This window comes from Ochotona curzoniae, unplaced genomic scaffold, assembly GCF_017591425.1.
Source record: "Ochotona curzoniae isolate NIBS_2020 unplaced genomic scaffold, NIBS_Ocur_1.0 contig_2599, whole genome shotgun sequence".
Classification (NCBI taxonomy): domain Eukaryota; kingdom Metazoa; phylum Chordata; class Mammalia; order Lagomorpha; family Ochotonidae; genus Ochotona; species Ochotona curzoniae.
The window spans coordinates 1,093,987-1,113,492 of NW_024465520.1; the positions used below are offsets into that span (position 1 = coordinate 1,093,987).

Sequence of the window (19,506 nt, forward strand, 5' to 3'; positions counted from 1 at the left end):
AATTCCCAACATTGCTTTGGTTTGGCCCAACCTGGCTACCATAGACATTTTGATAGTAAAACAGCAAATGGGAGATGTCTCTTTTTTATTTCAAATAAAATAAAAACAAATAAACAAAAAACAGTCTTTCAAGGATCTTGTATGAAAGATGACATTACCGCAGCTCTCCTGAAACCTTGAAAGTACACACATTAGAAATACAAAACATCTTAGCATGAACATCTTCACTGTCTTGCCCAAGCAGTGAACAGAGGACAAGGAATACAGACATGCAGGGGCCATGCTCAGGGGCTACCTGTTCTCGGAGTCCATCCCTGGGAAGCCAGAGAGCAAGCAGGTACTGGGGAGGCCATGAGTCGGAGTGCCAGAGTGATGGAAGTGTGCAATCGAGAGAGTGAGCCCCTCCCTATCATGGGCCTTTGCGGGGCTTGCAAGGGGAGTGGTTACACAGCAAAGGCGATACTGCCCCCTCCAGGTGATGACAGATGAGCATTACAGGCAGGCAGTAAGGACTACATAGGTGGGGAAGGAGTGGCTTTCGAGCTCGTGGCTCTGAAACAACTATGATCACAACATTGCCAATCTTGCATTAATAATGCTATCACGACCATAATTATACAGATACTGTGTTTAAGGGAATGTTTCTACAGAATACATTTTCAGAAATGGGCTTGCTAGGTCAAGGCATGGAGGAAGTTTAAATTATTAAAAAACAATTTATCAAGATAAGATAAATCTTGATGCCACTTTTGACGTCATCACCTATGCTTAATGTTATGAGAAACTATTAATCTAGTAGGTGGAAAAAAAAAGGCCAGTATGTTTTAATTCATGGGAAAGCTGGGTTCACAGAAATTGGTGGAGACCGGAAGGTCGGCAACAGGCAGACGGCACTGTATTCAAGACCACCTCAATGTCCCAAGCCCCTGCACAATGGAAAGGCAGTGAGAAGAGAAACATTTACTGTCACTTGCTTTAGAGAGCATCGGGGCAGAAAATCCAAAGGGACAATAATACTGTTGTTTCTTTAAAATTTATTTAAAATGAATCTGATGGGGGAAATGGCCCAGAGAAAAAGAGAGAGAGACCTTTCACCTGCTGGTTTGTCCTCAAATGGCCCTGATGCCCAAGCCACGAGAGACTCCAGCTGGGTCCCCCTCCTGGGCGCCAGGGGTCTACGTACATCTTTTGCTGCTTACGGGCAGAAGGCTGAATTGGAAGTGGCACAGCCAGGCTGCAAGTGATGGCTGACCCAGCTGTGTCCTCATGGGCCCTAAAAGGTTCAGTTACAGACATGTCAAATTTCAGACAATCGAAGTGCAAACTCTGATATCAAAAGCCCAATAGAAAAACAGTTTGAGAGAAGGGTAAAGATTTCTAAGGGTCTGCTTCTTTGCCAGAGGAAGACATCTGTTTGGATGGATGGCTCAGGGAAGCAGTTTTGCCAGAGAAAACAGAGGCCCCAGGGAGGGGTTCTAGTGCCAGACGTTACCAGCCCAGGACACAGCTTGGCTGGGGGCTGGGATCACAAACAAAGCAGGCATCTTCGTTACTTCCACGACTGTGCGCCCAAGCTTGTCAATACCTCAGCTAACCTGGCTTGTAATTCTCTCCCAAACTGATTCTTCCCCAGCCACACTCCTCCCGTCCAATGCTATTCCAAAAACCTAATTGTCATTAAAAGCAAAAGCAAAGTGGGAACACCAGCGCGCCGAAGAAGAAAAACCAGAGGAGTCCCTGGGGAGCTCACAGTCAGCAGCAGAAAGGACAGTGACGCAGTCTGCTCAGATGGTGTGACATTTAAATGAAATGTTCTGTGACAACACCACATTTCAGAGGAATCATAAAAAGGAGACACGCTAATGAAGAAGGAGAGGGTTGGAGGAAGACCCAGAGAGACTGCGTTGGTCCAGCCTGCAGGTAGCAGCACAGATGGGTGAGGTGTGGGGGAATTGGGAGGCCCAGCACAGGCACCTGCTACAGTCGCCACAGCGCCCTCTGTCCTTGCATTGAGAACTGCAAAGTTCAACGTTATTTGTACAATGAGTTCACCGAGTGCCCTTTCCTCCAGGCCCTCAGGTGTGCTTGGTGGTGCTGAGCTGGGTGCTGCATGGCTTCTCCATGCCAGCAGAGGATGCTCATGAAGCCTGAGGGGCCCACCTACAATGCCAGGTGCCGTAGTTCTGTTCTATCACTCCCCACTGTCAGTATTTCCTTGGCACCTCAAGGCCTATTCAGAACAGAGCTTTTCTATCATAAGACACTTTCTTCTTAAACACACACACACACACACTCACACACACCACTCATCTTAAGAACACCTTTCAGTGACTTTGAGTAAATTTATGGAGTTCTGCCACCATCACCACAACCTGGCGTCAGTGTATTTCCATCAATCCAAGGATCTTAAAAGACTGCCTGTACAGAAAAGTAGGGCAGGCAAAAAGATCAATAGAACAGAGCAGAGTTCAGAAACAAATCCACCTGCATACAGCCAATGAATCTCGGACAAAACTACGCAAACACCTCAATGTACGGAACGGTTCACCTTATGTGCCATCTGGATTGGGCTAAGGGATGCCCAAGATGGCAGGAAGATAGCATTTCTGGGTGTGATGGTCAGGGCATTGAGTCAGGGCACGGAGTACAGGAGATCTGCACCAGGCAACAGAAGCGAAAGGTGGAGGAAGGGAGCATTCTCTCTGGGGCTGGATCTCCTGCCATCTCTCCCTGGGCACGGGAGCGCCTGGGCAGCTCTGGGACTCCGGGATTTCCACCAGCAGCCTTCCTGATGTCCTGCTTCTCGACTCAGACTGTGCAGAGCATCAGTCTTCCTGCTTCTCTGCCTGCAAGACAACAGGCAGGACTTCTCAGCCTCCATAACTAAATGTGCCAATTTCCACCCAGGGAAGGAAAGGGAACGGGGGAAGGGAGGGACAGAGAAAGGAATAAAATCTATCCTCTCCCGTTTCTCTAGAGATTGCTAATGCAATGGATAAAAGGCCAATCTTCTCAACCAGGAATGTTTGAAAAAGTAGAAACTCATATGGAAAAATAGGGTTATGACCCAAATTGAGGTAAGTGACAAACCGAAATGAAGAATGTCAAAATCATAAAGCTTCTAGGCAAACAAAACAAGCCAACAAACAAACAAAACAAGTGACAGATGATATCACCAGCACAGCCAGCACTAGAGCCCAGGGCTCTGATCTGGAATGCAAGTGTCCAAGCGCACCTTAACCACTGTGCCAGAATGCCTGACACACGTGACGCATACATTGAACAAAGAATATGTATTCAGAAAAATCATCAAACTTAATGATGAGATGAATAATCCAAAACACTGGCAGAAATCTGAAGAGACCCATACAAAGAAAAACCAATATGCACATAAAAATACATTCAATATCGCTAATCATCGGGGAAATGAAAACTGAAATTACAGTGTTGTATTACTACATATCCAGAAGCCTTGCTAAAATTAAAAAGATACAGACGCCAAATGCTAGAATATAAAGCAAGTGGGACTTTCAAATGGTTGCTGGAGGCAGTATAAAGTGATTAAAGCCGTCTTGGAAACTAATCTGGTAGTTTAAGATTTCTTTATTTACTTCCTTATTTATTTACATGAAAGGCAGAGAAACGGAGAGGTAGAGACAGAAGTTTTGGATCCAGTGGTTCACTCCCCCACTGACCACCACAGCCAGGGCTGGGCGAGGAACCCAGAGCTCTATCCAGGTCGGCCATGTGGACGCCAGGTACTAACACAGTGGTTCTCCATCCAGGTCAGCCATGTGGATGGCAGGTGCTGACACAATGGCTCTCCATCCAGGTCGGCCATGTGGACGCCAGGTGCTGACACAGTGGTTCTCCATCCAGGTCAGCCACATATGTGGATGGCAGGTGCTGACACAATGGCTCTCCATCCAGGTCGGCCATGTGGACGGCCAGGTGCTGACACAGTGGTTCTCCATCCAGGTCAGCCATGTGGACGGCCAGGTACTAACACAGTGGTTCTCCATCCAGGTCAGCCATGTGGATGGCAGGTGCTGACACAATGGCTCTCCATCCAGGTTGGCCATGTGGATGGCAGGTGCTGACACAATGGCTCTCCATCCAGGTCAGCCATGTGGACGCCAGGTGCTGACACAGTGGCTCAGCAGGTTAACCCTTTTTCTGTAAGTGCCAGCACTCCATATTGGTGCCAGTTTGTGGTCCGGCTGCTCCACTTTCGATTTAACTCTCTGTTTGTGACCTGAAAGCAGCAGAGGATGGCCCAAGTCCTTGGGGTCCTTGGGTTCCTGCACTCACATGGGAGACCTGTAAGAATCTACTGGCCTCTGGCTTCGGATGAGCTCAGCTCCAGCTGTTGTAGCCATTTGGGGTGTGAATCAGCAGATGGAAGATCTGTCTCTCCTTTCTCTGTAAATCTGTCTTTCAAATAAATAGATTTTCTTAAAAAATCAGTAGTTATTCACAACTTTTCACTGAAAATTCTTTCTCTTTTCCTTAAACTCCCTGTTTTCAAGATCAAGAGGCACACTTGGTTGGTGCTGGGGTGAGACACTGCTGGTTTAAGTAGAAGGGTTTGGAAATGCTTCTGTGGATCAAGTCTGATGAAAGATCGTATTTTGAACGAAGAAAGAACACAGTGAGCATAAATAGGTATTTCCCAAGGGACCTTGCCATGCCCCAGGGGAATGACCATAAGTTGGGAACAAACTGGCTTGCAGACAAGTCCTACATAAACACTACACCTTTATTTCTTCTTACAGCCCTGGAAGAGAGATTTTAAGAAAATAACAGCAAAACACCATCACCGCCATTTATTAAGCAAGCGCCTGCTGGTGCCAAGGGCCTTTCGTGAACTACGCCCTTCAGTCCTCATATCAACCCTACAAGGCACGCCCTGGTCATTATATCCAGGACACCGACTTCAGAAACTTCACCCTCTACCAGGTGAAGAGCCAGGCAGGGTTCAAACCCTTGTCGGTGGGTGTTAAGCGCCCATGCCCATTAGTCTAGTGCCTGAGCCATGTCACACACACCACCCTCCATGACCCTGCCACCCTGTGCCCCTGTTACTCGTTCTGTGGACACCTCCCTGGCTCATGATAGCCAGCCTCACTCGGATGTGATCTCCCAACCTGGGTGGTCTTGTGCCTAATCCAGCACCCGATTTCCGGCAGGTACTTAGTACACAACTTGAGTGAAAGATGATTTCTTCAGAGGAGGTCATGACAGCTAGCAATCTCCTCATCAGCGTGCAAATCCTTATCATTCATTTCAGCAGCAGTAAAATGGCCCCTGGCTTCCCTGTACCCTCTCTCTGTTAGTCGGGCCCACTTCTGATTAAATGGCCTCTACCTCCGTTTGCATTTCAGAAAACACTGTTTTATTATATTTAGGATTCAGGAGTGTCTAGGGGTGAGGTGATGAAAGGGAGGTGATATTTAGTGGCAAGGCTGGTGCCCTGGCCAGCTTTAGTTCCACTCCCTCCTTCTCTGTGGGTGTTTCATTTATTTTGGGATGTTTATACTGGTTTTCCAGTTTTGCTTCATTGACTCCCATGAGCTAACATATAATGTGACTGAAAACACTCTTTGTCCCCCAAATTCGTAGAGTAAGAGAGCCGAGGGCACCCCAAAGCATGACTGTCGCTGTTGTTGATAACGCGGATAAGGTGCAGCTACGGAAGTTGAGGGGAGTGGTGAAGGAATAAAAATCCACTCAGTAACAATTGTCTGTGCGAAGAGCAAGGACAGAAATGACCCACGGGCTCATCCCCCCACCTCTAAGCAGAATAATGTGGGGAACAAACGCACCCCAGAATCTGGACCCCCGTAAATGCTTCTGTGGCCTCCAGCATAACGCCATCAGCCATGAGACCACCATTTCAATGGACAGAACTCAAGGAATCTGTAAGTTTAAGGGGCAATTTAAATCTACCCATAATCTCATGTCATAGATTGAATCCTGGAGGTGGGCAAAGGGTGTGAAAGTGATTTCATCTGTCTTTTTAACGACGTGTTCTTTAAACTCCTGCTTTCCATTCGGTCCATTTTCACAGACCGTTGTCCCTGTGCTGTCCCACTCCTATGGTGCTTCAGCAAAGAAGGCCTTGTTTGGTCAACGATGTAACATTAAAGGGAATCACTTTCCGAAAAAAGATGGGACTGATGGAGACTTGGTTTTCATCTGTTCTCACTTTGCTTTCTACTCAACGCACTCTTCCTAAGGCATCTATCTGTCTGAACACGGCATAAAAAATCCAAGCAGAACCAATATTTATATAATGCTGCATTTTCAATAAACAAAAACATACTGGATTTCTGTGTGAGAGAGTAATGGGACACGAGTAACAGAAACCCTCAAAAACAAGCAGAAAATTAGACCAATTTACACAAGCCGGACTGAGACTGGAGGGGGGCGGGGAAGAGCGAATGCCACTTGGTTACTTGTTTAGGATATATATTTGCTTCCCAGAAGGATCTAGGGTGACAAGGAAAACGTTCATTCTTCTACTACTTTATCAACTGAAAACTGACCGGAACACTTCATGCGTCATAGTATCATAACGCGTCTGAATCAAACTTGTTCAGTTAAAAAAAAAGCAAGAAAACCATCTGTGGTGCTTTTATGTTTTTATGCCACTCACCATTGGCAGAGGTGGAAATGGCAGACATTCCCTGCTAATCACACTCAGTTTTACTGCCCTAGGTATAAATATTAAGTCAGGCACTGGATTCAGTTACCATTCACACAGTTGACATAACTGAACCTGTAACAAATAAACAGATTTACAAAACCAACATAGTTAAGGTTGGCATTTAGGTCTCCATATAAATCTTAATCCTATGCACAGTTTAAGGCCAGGAAATACGTGTTTGAGGCCAAAATTCCACTCCCATATCTGTTTTCCTATGGTTACATCAGGCAAATAATAATTTTAAAATTCCTTGCTATACCCTTAGGTATATTCAAGTAACTTGAATGTTGAATTACTGCCTACATTTACCACTTGTTTTCTCAAATTATATTTCTAGTCTTAGCAAGTCTTGTTTATGTAACTATATGTTTCAAGTTTCATACAACCTCCTGCCTACCACTTCTTAAACATTACTGGGAAGACACAAACCCCAATGACACTTTTAACCTGCATCCTATATGTGAACGCCAAGTGAGTTAATCAGGCTTTTGGGGGCGGATGCAGTATGATGACTTTAACACACACACATCACAGTGACTCCCAAGGCAATGGCATGTTCCAGAACTATCTATTTGGCATTTGGGGAGACTATCAAGGCACCAGTAAAACAGTTCTCTCAGATTAAACAAAGTCTTATAATGGACACAGGAACAATTTCTCAGGCCTCAGTAGCACAGATATAAAATGAACTATAACATTTTTACTCTGCAGAAAGCAATAATTATTTTCATCTGAAGTAACCTAGGACTTTATATAACTTTTTAAACTGTATACTACTCTTACTCTTTTTTAAAAAATTTTTATTGGAAAGTCAGACAAGAGGAGGGACAGAAAGATCTTCCATCTGCTGATTCACTCCCCATGTGGCCACAATGGCCGGAGCTGAGTTAACCTGAAGCCAGGAGCCAAGAGCTTCTTCCAGGTCTCCCATGTGGGTGCAGTGTCCCAAGGCTTTGGGCCATCCTTGACTGCTTTCCCAGGCCACAAGCAGGGAGCTGGACGGGAAGTGGGGTTGCCAGGATTAGAACCGGTGCCCATACGGGATTCTGGTGCATGCAAGGTGAGGACTTTAGTCACTAGGCTACCGTGCTTGGCCCAGTTTGTGTTAGTTTTAAATCACCAACACTGGAAACATTCAGTGAGGACCATAGTTTATACATATAACACTTACAGATTCTCTTATCTATTTTATCTCTTATCTATCTGAGAACTGAACTGCGCCAGGACCCAACTGAATGCCTGCTACATAGTAAATGCAGGGGAGGGTTTGTTCACTTGAGGAGTCAGTGTGTAAGAGTATCTGCACCACCTAGTCGGATAATGAGGTGTTCATCTTTTCAAACCCTCTGCAAGCATCTTAGGCAAGACCAGTTTCTTTAGATAGTTTCCCCACATGAGAAATGAGTAAAACGGCTGCCTATCCCATAGACTTGAGAACTGGATGCACATGAAATAAAGTGATTCAACAGATTGGAAGGTATGCCAAGAACTGTAATTATTATTTGGGTTCTATTGGTTATGCAATAACAAGTGTATTTAGTGGTAGCTAGCTAGCAAAAAAAAAAAAAAAAGAAAGAAAAAGAAAAAGGAGTCTGTGGCATAAATACGGAGTCCAAAGATTTCTTCATGGAAGATACATGGTTGTTTCTTCTGTGTTAAGTAGTTTCAACAGTGAAAATCTGCTACACACACAAGCCTGGTTTGGTAAATCCTCGCCTTGCTGGTATCCCATATGAGCACCGGTTCATGTGCCAACTTCTCTACTTTCCATCCAGCTCCTTTTCTGTGGCCTGGCAAAGCAGCAGAGGATGGTCCAAAGCCTTGGGACCCCGAACCTGCATGGGAGACCCAGCAGAAGCTCCTGGCTCCTGGCTTTGGATTGACTCAACTCTGGCTGCTGTGGCCACTGGGGGTGTGAACCAGCTGACACGAGATCTTTCTCCCTCTCCTTCCTTCTCTGTAAATCTACTTCTCCAATCTTCTTTTCCAATAAAAATATATCTTTTAAAAAAAACCTGCTACACATTTTCCTCTTGAACAGTCTACAACTACCTCTTGTTGAATTCCGCTCCCATTTCAGGTACGCTCTGTCATCCTGACCCTCCCATATTACACAAAGGGCCACAACACTGTTTCCTAAGTGGACTCTGACACTGAACTTGAATTGCTCCAATGTTTATTTTTCCCAGGCCAGGCTGATGTTGAAAAGATGCAATGGAATTTTAAAGAACTGACTGACTTCAATACTTTAAAAATCATTGAGGTAAAAAACCTTGCTGTTTCCTTCATGATTCAGAGCAGGACCACATGCACAGATTACTTCACAGTAAAAAAACTGACTCATGGAGTCAGCTCAGCTTTCCATCTCAGAAGAAAACAATTTTCACCAACCTCTGTGTGCCAACTGCTGTTTCAATAACAAAGACGCCTGCATGACTCAATCGGCTTTCCATTAGGGAATCAATTTTAAATACACCTCTATGCCTATCCAAGGAGAGTTCCTCCAGTTTGCAGCTGCTGTAAGCAAAGGTTCGGTTGGTTCTACTCAGCTACCCATACCACCTACAACCCAACCCATATTCTGAATAGGGTTATTCATCCAAAGTACTACTTTGCTGCTAATGTTTGTTGTCTTTTTTTTAAAAATTGTATCCCATTTTTTAAAAGATTTATTTATCTTTATTGGAAAGGCAGATATACAGAGAGGAGGAGAGACAGAGAGGAAGATCTTCTGTCTGATCGTTCACTCCCCAAGCAGCAGCAACAGTTGGAGCTAAGCCAATCTGAAGCCAGGAGCCTTTTCCAGGTCTCCCATGCGGCTGCAGGGTCTCAAAGCTCTGGGCTGTCCTCAACTGCTTTCCCAGGCCACAAGCAGGGAGCTGGATGAGAAGTGGAGCAGCTGGGATTGGAACCAGTGCTCATATGGGATCCCAGAGCATTCAAGGCAAGGACTTGAACTGTTACGCTATCACGCCGGGCCCCATTCCATTTTCAAAATTTATCTCTAATACTACTAGGGGGATTATGAGAATTATGGAAGAAAATACGAAGGAACACAGTACTTGTGTATCAAATACTTTGACTTGTCAAGGCTGCCGTGAGCGAGTAGTGAAACTGTTATTGGAATGATGATCTTTCTGCCACAGGTGACTTAGGTCAAGCATGCAAGGTGCCTTGTGGGTTTTCCATCACCTCTGACCCAGAGATTGAGGACCAGAGAACAGCCCTAGCACGTATCACCTTTAAGTCCCATGTGTGTTTCCAGAAAGTCTGTGCCCAGGGCCTCCTTCTCAGTGTCGCTCGTTGTGCAACAGTGAACTGTCCCCCACAGGCCATGTTCCTGGGGATGGTGATCCACTCTCCCTACTTGAAAACTCTCAGTGACAGCACACAACACTCGCAGAAGGCCACTCTAACAGGGGTCCTCTTCTTGCTGCAGCCTAGGTATTGGTGAAAAAGTTACTGATTCTCATTCCTAAGATAATGAAGGTGACTTCTGCCTCGCTCCATTCCTATTCTTCCAAGCCTGCTCAGAAGCAGGGTGGCCTCCATTTTCCAAAGGATTCCTTAGCTGTCAAACCAGCGTGTACCTTCTCTGCACCGTCCAAGACAGTAGCCGCTAATCACAAGTGGCCACTGAGCGCTTGAAATGTGGCTAGCAGAATGGCAGAACTCAATTCTTAACTGATTAGATCAAATTTAAATAGCCTAAGCTGTGTGTTGGACACTGCAGCTGCTCAAGAAACTGCTGGAGAGATGCTGAAGGAGGGTACGAATCTCGGGTTCCTGTCTGCAAGTTGGTTTACTCCACTTCAGAAAAGCCAGTGTGACCAGAAAGTTTGGCTCTAACCACCATGAACCTTTCTTTAAACATCCAGACTTCCCTCAGCCTCCCTTGGACACAGTGATTTGGTGATAAAGCCACCATGCTAGGGTACGCCTTCAGTACACAAGAGTGGACTGGGAGGCCGGGATACTTAAACAGGATCTTTCTTTGCAACTACAGGAAATGACGTTTGAGGGCCACTTTGAAACCTTTCCATCACATTAATGTTTTAATAAAAGCATTACTGAATCACCCGGTAAAGATTCCATTCTTATCTTACTGACTGCAAGACTAAGACAAGAGAAGGGATCCGCCCAGCTTTGGCAAGGCCCTCACACTTGCCCTGGATGAGGCAAGTTCCTGTGTGGAACTGGGGCAAATGGGCTCTCTGCTGCTGCCACTGCAGCCCAACAGAGAACCTGTTTCAGCATCTTTGCTGCCCACCTCCATCCACTCTGCTCGGCTCTTTCCTGGACACCCTGACACCTTCTCAGCTGCTCTGTTTCCATTCTTCCCTAGAGTTTGTCCTCCACACAGCAACCAAAACGATCTTCTGCGATCAGATCCTCTCATCCCTGGCTTGAGATTCTTCAAAGGCTTCCTACTCCAACGTCAAAATCATCACCCTGGCCTCCAGTCCTCCCTTCTTCCCTTTCTAGTTTCTCTTCCCATCCTCGCCTCGTGGCTTATGCTTCCACCACAACAGCCTCCTTGATTTGCTCTTCAGAAAAATCAAACTGCTCCCTGTGCCTCCCCCACGCCTGCATCAAACATGGTGGAGTGGAAGAATTCAAGCCACCCCACCTCATTTTGTCTTTCTCCTAGTATTAAGGCAGCTGGGGAGATACTAGCCCAAGAGTGTATGTAGGGCCAAAGAAAAGGAGACATTTTGAAGAAAATGAATGTACGTACAATGGACTGAGGGGAGCAGGACCTGGGTCCTGAAGGCAGGCCCCAGCCTCTGCTCTGCCTCCCTCGGCCCCAGGGTGTCCTCACCTGTCCTCCTCAAAGGGACCCCAGGGAATGAGCCAGCTGGCACAAATGGAGGATCAGATGAAAAACCTTGATAGCCAGTTCTATCCAGAGGCATTCACATAAGGAAATTCCATCCCTACAGTAAGTGATCTTATATTATTTTACAATCTGTTGGCTGGGTTTCAGCCCTCTCCCTGGAGGCAGCTGAGGGAGCTGCCATCTACCCCTCTGTTCAGCAGGGGATTCCATGCTCTAGCAGCCCAGGGAGGCTACAGGAGGAGAAGATCAGGGACCCACACTCATGTCCACAAAATCCTGTCTGAACACAGACGGGGCTCCGGGTATCTTCTGAGCTGCCCGCTGGTCCAGCAGGTGTAGGACTGTCTGTCTCCTCACTGTAATAAAGGATCACACTGCCTTCTCATGTGCTCATTCAATGGCCTCACACTTTGCTACTGAGGGAGCAAGTGTTTGTGCTTCAAATCAGTGCTGACACTGGCCACACAGTTTGAAAGCATTAGAAGGAAGGACAGCCTGGACGCCGGGAGGGCTGACCACTGAGCTCACCAGCTCCACCTTTCTGTGAGACAGCCCCCAACTTACAGTGCTTCAGTTTTCAACCTTTTTTGACTTTCCAGTTGTATGCAAGCAATACACATCAAATAGAAACCACATTTCAAACCAGACTAGCAATTTGGAACACAATGCTGGAAGGCGGCAGTGCCAGGCCATCATATGGGAAGCAGCCCAGACTGCCCAGCGTAGCTCACCTAGGGATGCTCAACAGGTGAAAGAGCCAAACATTTATAGTGTACGATATCTTTCATTTACAATGGGTTTATCAGGATGTAACTGGTCACCAATGGCCAGAATCTATATGGTCAGTGGAATACCCCACCCCGCACAAAACAAATATTAATAAAAACGAGCCCTTCGAGCCAACCTGGAGACCAATGCTCCTTTCCCAAGGACAACCTTCATGACACCTCCCCCTCTGGTCAAGGGAGAGGCCAAACCAACACCGTCCCAGGCATTTCTGCTTGTTAGGGACATGATGCCTCTCAGCTAGTAACTTGATGGGATCATTTTGAAAGTTCATTTCAATCCAATTAAAACACGAATATCCTATGAAAACCAGGCTACTTTAAAGCCTTGCTTCACAGCTAACAACAACATTTATGCCATTTTTCTTTTCTTATGGCGTCCTATGGTACAACATTATCCAATCCGCATAAGCTCAGCCAATGATCAGCACTTTAGAAGAAAGTATCCAGCACATTTAACCCAGCGACCGCAGGCTTCCATCCACCTGCCAAACAGCCCCTCCGCATCTTCAACAGGCCTTACTGCACATGCAGCTGGGCTCAGCAGCTCAGTCATCAGCTTCTGTCACTGCTGTAGGCCTCCGCTTGCCCATCTGTACGGGTACTAGAACAGTCCCCGCTGTCTCCAGAGCTCTGCAGGATGCAGGAAGATGCTGCCTGGGAACCACTCAGCACAGCGAACACCTCACCTGCGCTCATTGCCGGGGAGCTGCCGTAGGCAGCTGCTTCTTAAAACCCATAACCCACGGATGGCACAAACGGACAGAAGCTCTCAGCCAGGTGTTGACTTCCCAGCAGCCACAACAAACCACCAGGATGACACAGGAGACGACTCAATGAGAGGACTCGAAACTCACACGCATGTAGCCCGAGACAACTCTCCATCTGGCTGATCTTGACTCAGCACATCACTAACCAGCAACAGCATGTTAGCTGCCCTTGTGTGCTACCGAGTGGCCCTCCCCTCCTACTTGCTCCCTCTACTCTTAGATTTGCCTGGGAGGAGGGGTGCGGGGGGGGGAGAGCATGCAGGGTGCAAAGGCTTCAATCAGGGGACATTAAATCAGCTGGTTTTTCCTCCTTCTTAATGGGTATTGAGTAGCCAAAATGTTACCTTTGATCTTCTGTTTCCCACTGGGAATTTATGCCAGGATCTGAGCAGCAAATCACTTCTAAAGGTCCTTGCAAAAGGCCTCTGCCCCGCAGCAGCCTCAATCACCAATCCATAATACTCCTTTGAGTCAAGCTGAGGTTCCAGAAACAGCTTTAAGAATGTTCTTCCAGCATTAGCTCCTGCCCTTTATAATCACTAACTCAGGACACCATTACTAGATCCATTAGCCAAAAAAAAAGAAAGAAAAGAAAAAGTTGCCCAAATAGTTGAAGTGCCTCCAACAGTTCATTTCCAGGCACTTGCTTCGAGCCTAAATCTTGCTATCCAGGGACAAGGTGGGCAGCCCGCCACCGTTTCCAAGACCCACTTCCAGGAGAATACCTTTTCTAAAAGTGCGCTTACCGTGATTTTCCAAGTGCATTTGCTATTTGGAGGGTACACTCCGGGAAAACCTTCGCTGCCAATGAATCCAGACTCTCCAGAAAGAATGCCACCACATGTGAAAACAGGTCTGCAGGGACACAAGAGGGAAGGGCGCCCCGCGTTGGAAACGCCCTCTCGCAGTCCACTTGAGAAGCCCGTGGTTTATAAGCTGGCTCGCCAGATGACAGATCTGGCCCTCAGCAGGACTTACGGGACAGCCTGATCAAGCAGTCAGATCAGCTGCCATCTGTCCCCACCGTGCTAATATACGCACGCTATACGCAGGGCAGGCGAAGGGATAAGTTTTGTAAGGAAAAAAAAAAAAAAAAAAAAAAACCAGTTCAGGGATCCAAATTAGCAGGGAGGAGGGAGAGAAGGAGAGAGCCAGTTTGGGTGAGAGCGCACGGGGGTTTTAAAGAGAGGCAAGCAATTGGTTCAACAGTCCAAGTTATCAGTTCTGAGATCTGGGGAGATGCTGCAACTTGTCCTTCCTGTTTCTGACCGCATTGGCCCTTGAAAGGGGAGGCTGCGGCGGGAGCGAGGTGTGAAAGAAGACAAAGTTTGGCCGTCGGGGTGCGGCTGGGGGTTCCCATAGTCCAGGTCCTGGGGCCACAGCGGTTTGGTTTAGAGTGAACTTTCTAGAGCGACTCCCAAGGGCGCTCCCGGGTTCTCCCTTAGCTTTCGGTTTCCGGGCAAAGCCTCCGGAGGGTAGAGAACAGCGGTAAACAGCAGGCGCTCCTGCGGGGCCCTAGCCCTGCTCCCCGCCCCCCCCGCTCCTGCAGCCCGACGGACCCGTAAGGGGCAGCGCAGCGGTGCCCGCCACGTGGTGGCCTGGCATGCGTCAGGCCGCGCCAGGGGCGCACGAGGGGAGCCCCGCGGGCATGCGCGCTCCGAAGGGTGCTGGGGTCCCAGGCGGAGCCCACGCCGGGGCGCAGGGGCGTGCACCCCTCGAGGGGAGCGCACGGAGGCACCGGGCGCCCGGCAGCGGCTGGCGGGGCGAGGTTGCCCGCACAGAGGGAGGGATGGAGCGAGCGAGCGAGCTCGGGCGGGGTGGGCTGAGGGGGGTCGCGTTACCTCTCCGGGGGCTGCTGTGGCCGGGAGAGCGGCACGGCGGCGGCCAGCAGCAGCAGCAGCAGGCAGAGCGGGGCCCAGGGGCTCGAGCGACTCATGGCCGGTGTAGACGCTCCGGGGCTCCACCCCACCGGCGCGCGCGCGCCGCCACTCACACCGGCATCCACGCGCGTTCGCGCCGGCGCTCCCACCCGACGCCGCCCCCCGAGTGCGCGGCGGGGCCGGTGGGCACGCTTTTAAAAGGCGATTCCTTGCGCAGGCTGGCTGACTCCACGCCTGATTTCCCCCCCGAGGAGCGGCTCTGGCAGCAGCCCCCCACAGGCCGCTGCTGAATATCCCGTTTGTTCTCTCGGCCGCAGCAGGGGCGGCTCCGACGCCGCAGTCGCCTCCTCCCCCGGGGCGGGCGCCTCCTGCCCGCGCTCCCGGAGACCCGCGGCTCGGCTCCTGGCCCACCCGGGGCTGCGGCGAGAGGGATGCCGAAGGGGACCCCAGGACGGCTCCGGGGGACTGGCTTTTCAGCGGGTCTTGTCCCAGTCATTTGGAGTGAAAATTTATTGGCGCTTGCTGGGAAAAGCCGGCGTTCCTCCCTTGTCCCCAATGCCAGGGAAAGAAAAGGGAATCCGTGAGGGGATTCTATAGGGACGTTTAATTCCTCTCTTAAATTTCACTTCCAACGCGCTCCCGGTCACGGTAGCTTCTTGTCTGGTTTTCTCCGTGGGGGAGAAAGAGGAGGGAGATGCATTTGCAGGCGAGCGTTGGTGAGTTCACGTCCCACTGTTAACATCTCCGCTATTAGAAGAGATTTTCCAGGCGTCAGTTAAAGAGAAGCTGTTTTTCCTAAGAACAATTCTAGCCTTGTGGAAGCAAGGATTTCCTTCATTTAATTATGGAGGTGGTTGGGGGGAGGACCCGTCAACCCTTTATTTTGTGAAGTAGTTCCCAAGAGCCAAGGATTAATAAAAGGATAACAAGAACAGAAAAATGCATCGAAATTTTCAATAAACACACCACCCACGGGATATAGAAACTTAGTTCCGATGTCGCATTTGCGGTATTCCGTCTAACTCATTTTCACCGTTTCAAGCCAAAACCCCATGCATTAAAAGTAATAATTATAAAGACTTCAATCTAATAATGGACATCTAATGCGGAGAATATAAACACTTCTGGCAAAGAAATAAACAGAACTGACTATAGGAAATAATCTTTTAGCACTGTGGAAACCCACTGGCTCATCCTAGTAGCCCTAATTTCTCTGTGGCGTTTCCATGATCTTAGACATTTTTGAAAAGTGGTGGAGAAAAACACCATTTACCGCAGCTTTTAAAAAATTCCCAATAGGCACCACACCCTGGATGACATTTTTTTTTTTTTTTGAAAAAGGATGACAGAATCTGGCAAATTGTTGTGTCCTGAAAATTACACCCTCATCCCAATAAAAAATTTCTTTAAAACAGCAAGGAGGAGAATAAATGACTGTTTATTCTGCACAAGTTTGAAGAATACGCCCGATAGCGTACGAGATTTAGAGGATGGTTTGTTTTGAAAGTCCGAGTTCTCAGCTATCATGTCCAAAGATTGCTCAATTCTCTTTCTGGTAATGATTTTTGGAAGTCCTCAGAGCCAGAGAATATTTCATTCTTAGGACTCAGTTAAGCTTTTGAAATTAAAAAAAAAAAAATCAGAGTACTACCCATGCTTAAATAGATTTTTTAAAAAAAGTACTTGGGGCATAAATAAGCAACAGTATATTCCCAATATACAGACCGATGCCTGTGCTTTGAACAGCCATCCTGCTGTTGTTACTTTCATTCCATTATGACCATCTGTCACCTTGCCATTTGGACACATAAAGAGAGACATTGATTTTACCATGTGATTTTAAAAGTTTACCAAAACCCGTGTTATTTATTCTTCAAAACACATATTTGACTTGGAACTACAGTGCTGACCAAAATTGTAAACCTTCAATGTCCTTGAGAAGTTTGATGTGTTAAAATTGAGACAGATCCAAGAGGTGTGTCAGATCCCTTTACGTGTGACCCATTTCTGGACTTCTGTGATGCAGAATTTACACAGTGCACTGGGAGCTACAGAGTCCGGGCAGTGATGGGGAAGCCCCGTGGAGTGGTCCTCAAGGTCAGCGGAGTGGGGCAATGATCCTGTTCCCCAGCCTTGGCAGGTGCACTGGGAGCTACAGAGTCCAGACAATGATGGGGAAGCCCCGTGGAGTGGTCCACCTCCAATCCATTTCGCTGCAAAAGGCCTGGGAAAAGCAGTGGAAGATGGCCTGGACATTTAGGCCCTGCTACCCATGTGGGAAAGCAGGATGAAGTTCCTGACTCCTGGCTTCAGCCTGGTCTAGCCACGGCTACTCTGGTCATCTGGGGAGTGAACCAGTGGATGGAAGATCTCTCTGTCTTTCCTTCTCTGTAATTCTTTCAGATAAATATGTTTTTAAAATTTGTTCAAAATTACATCTTTGTTCCATATGAGAATTAGCATCTAATTTCAAGCATAGCTAAAATTTTGTTTAGTAAAAAAATGAAGTTAATTTTCTTTTTTATAAAGATTTATTTATTTTTATTGGAACTTAATCTTCTGATCTTTAGTTTCATTTGTAAGGCAAAATTCTAAGCAATTTTTAATATCTGTCATGAAAATTTCCAGTCTTGGGCCTGGTATGATGGTTCAGTGGCTAAATCCTCACCTTGCAAACACCAGGATTCCGTGTGGGTGCCGGGTCACGTCCCTGCTGCTGTACCCACCTTCTAGCTTCTTACTTGTGGCCTGGGAAGGAAGTCAAGGTCAGCCCAAAGCCTTGGGACCCTGCACCACTCCTGTGGGAGACCCGGAAGAAGCTCCTGGCTCCTGGCTTCACTGGCTGTTGTGGCCACTTGGAGAGTAAACCAGTGAACAGAAGATCTTTCTCTGTCTGTCCTTCTCTCTGTAAGCCTGCCTTGTCAATAAAGACAAATCTTTAAAAAAAATAATAACAAAATAAATTTTCTAGCCTATTTTAAGTAAATAAAATAGCCTTTTCTAATACAGTTAACTACAGAGGTGGATAGTCTAGGGTTAGCTATAATATTTTTGTTAAGAGAGGCAAGCAAAGAGACAGCCATCTCCCCTCCACTGGTTTCCCTCCCAAGTCCCTGAAGTGACAGCGGCAAGGGCTGAAGGAGACAAAAGTTGAGTGATTCAGTGGGATTCAATCAAGTTGCTGAGCCATCTCCTGCTATCTGCCATGGTGAACCTTCGCCAGAAGCTGGGACTGGGAACAGAATTAAGACTGAAACCCATGCAGGCTCTCAACCCCTCTCCCAATGCCTGCCCCTTCTGACTACTTCTACAGGCGCTTTTGTGCCAGTCCAGGGCAGGGTGTCAGATGGAGGGGAAGAGGAGGAGACAGTCCCCAGGTGTGGTCTGTGCTTCCCTGAGTGGGACAGGCCTCTGACTCTAGCACCCGAACAGTGAATTTCATACATGTCACAAATGTGTACAGGCATGAAAAGGATCTGGGCAACCCAGATTAATGTAATGATAATGTTCATGCTATCTCCGTGGCTTTAGTTCTGCCACGACCATAGCACTAGAATTCCGCATGTTCTTTTAGCTGGGACGTTATCACAGTGACTGAATGAATACTGCAATGCTGGAAATGGCTTACCCGAGCTCAGCTTTTTAGACACCGTCAACATTTCATAGCTCCTTGCACTCTTTCAAGTCTGCCCACAAACCCCAATCAGTAGCCGCTGTTTTGTTCAAGGATGTTTTAAGAATGAAAAGTTCAACATTTTCTGATGTGTGTATGCATACATTAGGAAGAAAAGCAGATCTTTTTCCTACAGAACCTCACATTGGCCAAGAGAAGATTTTGCAGAAGACCTCTATTTTTCAAGCCTTTTAGCTACAAATCACTGAATCCAGAGCCATTCCTTTCAGACTAGATTCACTCTGTTAGTTGAAACAGAGAATGGAACTGGTGCTCAATTGGCTATATCCTTGCCTTACATGTGCTGGGATCCCATATGGGTGCAGGTTTGTGTCCCAGTTGTTTCAACACCCATCCATCGGTGTCTCCCGTCCCGCGGAAGAAATCACCCGACACTGGAGAGTGTCTCAGGGGCGCTTTATTCAAACCTTCCGTTAAAACTGTTATGTCCGTTAATTCCGTTACACAGAAGCCCCTCCCCCCATGCCTCTGGCTTATATGTCAATCCTATCCAATCAGCTTAAAGATCACCAAGGCACACCAATCGGGGCAAAGGGTCAATCACAGGGCAGGAAATTGTCAGTGCCCCCAACACTCATCCAGCTTCTTTTTTATGGCCTGAGAAAGCAGTGGGGGCTGGCCCAAGGCTTTGGGAACCTCATCCACGTGGGAGACGTACCTGCCCGGACGGCTCAGCTCCAGTTGTTGCAGCCATTTGAGGAGCGAATCAGTGGATGAAAGATCTTCTGTCTTTCCTCCTTTCAGTATACCTGACTTTTCAATAAAGATAAATAAATCTTTTTTTTAAAAAAGTGTAGCTGTTATAATAGCAAGGAAGGACACATTTAG

At 47.4% G+C, this 19,506-nt stretch overlaps 1 protein-coding gene across 1 annotated transcript in view; it reads right to left on the bottom strand.

Annotated features, from left to right (window-relative positions):
* Window positions 1-15,040, bottom strand: part of PCOLCE2 (procollagen C-endopeptidase enhancer 2) — a 51,406-nt gene extending 36,366 nt beyond the window's left edge. The window contains exons 1-2 of the mRNA XM_040974906.1: window positions 14,946-15,040; window positions 13,851-13,959 (exon numbers count right to left, since the gene is read on the bottom strand). Coding sequence (XP_040830840.1) covers window positions 13,851-13,959; window positions 14,946-15,040 — 204 coding nt within the window. The remainder of the gene's footprint in view (window positions 1-13,850; window positions 13,960-14,945) is intronic.
* Window positions 15,041-19,506: the final 4,466 nt, after the last annotated feature.